The 2150-nt window shown below is 31.3% G+C and overlaps 1 protein-coding gene across 1 annotated transcript in view; it reads left to right on the top strand.

The window, feature by feature from the left end:
* Positions 1 to 2150, top strand: part of LOC144228152 (ribosomal protein S6 kinase alpha-6) — a gene marked incomplete at its 5' end in the record, with an annotated part of 59484 nt that overhangs the window by 7441 nt on the left and 49893 nt on the right. The window contains 2 exons of the mRNA XM_077759965.1: positions 353 to 483; positions 979 to 1070. Coding sequence (XP_077616091.1) covers positions 353 to 483; positions 979 to 1070 — 223 coding nt within the window. The remainder of the gene's footprint in view (positions 1 to 352; positions 484 to 978; positions 1071 to 2150) is intronic.

Genomic DNA, 2150 nt, shown 5'->3' with positions numbered 1-2150 from the left:
GGGTAAGGGGTAGAAGGTAAGACATGACATATAACAGACTCTTAAAATTTATAATTTAGTAAGTTCTACTTATAGTAGCATCTTTTTCATACGTTCGTTCAGCAAATATTGAATGCGAACAAACATTGAAGGTACTATGCAGTGAAGATGCAGCGGTGAACAGAAGAGGCAAAAATTATAATCCATGGGGTTTGCATACTAGCGTGAGGAGACAGATAATATACAATAAATCAAACACATTATATGACTGATAGTAGCATTTAATGGTTTCTTTTATATTTAAAGAAATGCTAACATTTCATATCACAGAATTTTGTGTAGTTCTAATTAAATAACATTATTTGGATATTAGATTCTCCTGGTTTGCCACCTTGTGCTAATGCTCATCAACTCTTCAAAGGATTCAGCTTTGTGGCAACTTCTATTGCAGAAGAATATAAAATCACTCCTGTTATAAGTGCAAACGAGTTACCAATTGTTCAGGTAAATTCCACCTTGAATCAGATTATTCAGTGTAGGGATGATTTTGTTTTTCAGTTATTGCTNGCTTTGGAGCTCTAGAAAACCTAAAATTAAGATCAGCTCAGAATCTCTTTAAACCTTTTATCAATAGTGGTAAAACTTCTCTAAAATGAAATTTTTTAAGATTTCAGATTAATGCATATTTAGGAGAGAAGATAAAAAAGTGAAAATATTTCTTTCTCCTTAGTATTTTACTTTTTAAAAAACAGATAAATGGAAATNATCAGTTTTTATAGTTTCAGTTATCTAGAATATAATGTTAAGGAAAGTGTTCTTTTTTTATTGTTAAGTTTCAGTTATAGGAAATTTTTAAATGTTAAAATAATATGAGGCAAGCATCACTCTTGAGTTTTAAGTGTTTGCTTAAAATATGACCAAATTGAAAGTATTTCATTCATTTTTAGACAAAGAAAATAATTTGGTTTTCTCTGAGATTTTTCTTGACTTATTTCTTAGATCATTGACAAAAGTAAGAGAGACCCTTCAGATGAAATTGAAATATTGATGCGCTATGGACAACACCCCAACATTATTACTTTAAAAGATGTAGGTATTTAAAATCTATACATCATCTATTAGCTAATGAAGTTATGACTTGGCACTTTATTCTCTTTTTGAAATTTTTCATGTTTATGGTATATTCTACTTTTATGCCACGAAATCTCAAAATTCTTAAATTTGCAATTTCAGTTCTTTTTTTCCCCCTATGATTCTATACTCCTGCCCTTCTTATACAACATCAAAAAGGAACTATGATGATAGGTAAATGAGAATGTCCTGATTATTTGAATCTATTCTGGCTCATTAACTAGTCAACATTATAACCAGCACCATTTATTATCCGGTAGTACTATAAATATAGAAGATATAGGAGATTGGGAATCTGTCAAATTCTAAAATATTTTACTTTCTTGATTATACAGTAAACAGCTATAACATTATAGATTTTTCCTTGAGTAAAATAGTATTATGCATTTTGATTTGTAATCTTTAAGGAGTAGTTCATTATACACATACACACACACACAAACACACACACTATACACAAACATCTCACATGCCCTGAGTTAAAGGGTACACATTTTTTTCTTATTTGTTCTCCTTTATATTATTTGAATTCAACAAATATTTAAGACACCATATCAGATAATGAATTGTGGGGATGATACTTAAAAACAATATGTTGGGGTGTCTGGGTGGCTCAGTCGGTTAAGCGTCCAACTTTGGCTCTGGTCATGATCTCATGGATAATGACTATGAGCCCCGTGTCGGGCTCTGTGCTGACAGCTCAGAGCCTGGAGCCTGTTTCAGATTTTGTGTCTCCCTCTCTCTCTCTGTCCCTCCCCCACTTGTGCACTGTCTCTGTCTCAAAAATAAATAAACTATAAAAATTTTTTTAAAAATATGTTTACTGCCAGAAGAAAGCTTATTGTAAGGAAGAGATTTGGCTATAATATATTCAAAAGTGAGATAGATTCCATTTTAGAGGCACAGACTCCTATTGTTCCATTTATATCATTTGATGAAGTATAATGTACAACTTCAAAAGTTAATAAAGTCATATGCTTAACATATCTCAAGACTGTGTAGAAAGTTGTTTAACCAGTTTAATCTTCAGTGTAGCCAGT

The sequence above is a fragment of the Crocuta crocuta genome, unplaced genomic scaffold, assembly GCF_008692635.1.
Source record: "Crocuta crocuta isolate KB4526 unplaced genomic scaffold, BGI_CrCroc_1.0 scaffold421, whole genome shotgun sequence".
NCBI classification, from domain to species: Eukaryota; Metazoa; Chordata; class Mammalia; order Carnivora; family Hyaenidae; genus Crocuta; species Crocuta crocuta.
This window is presented reverse-complemented; position numbering and strand designations above follow the sequence as displayed.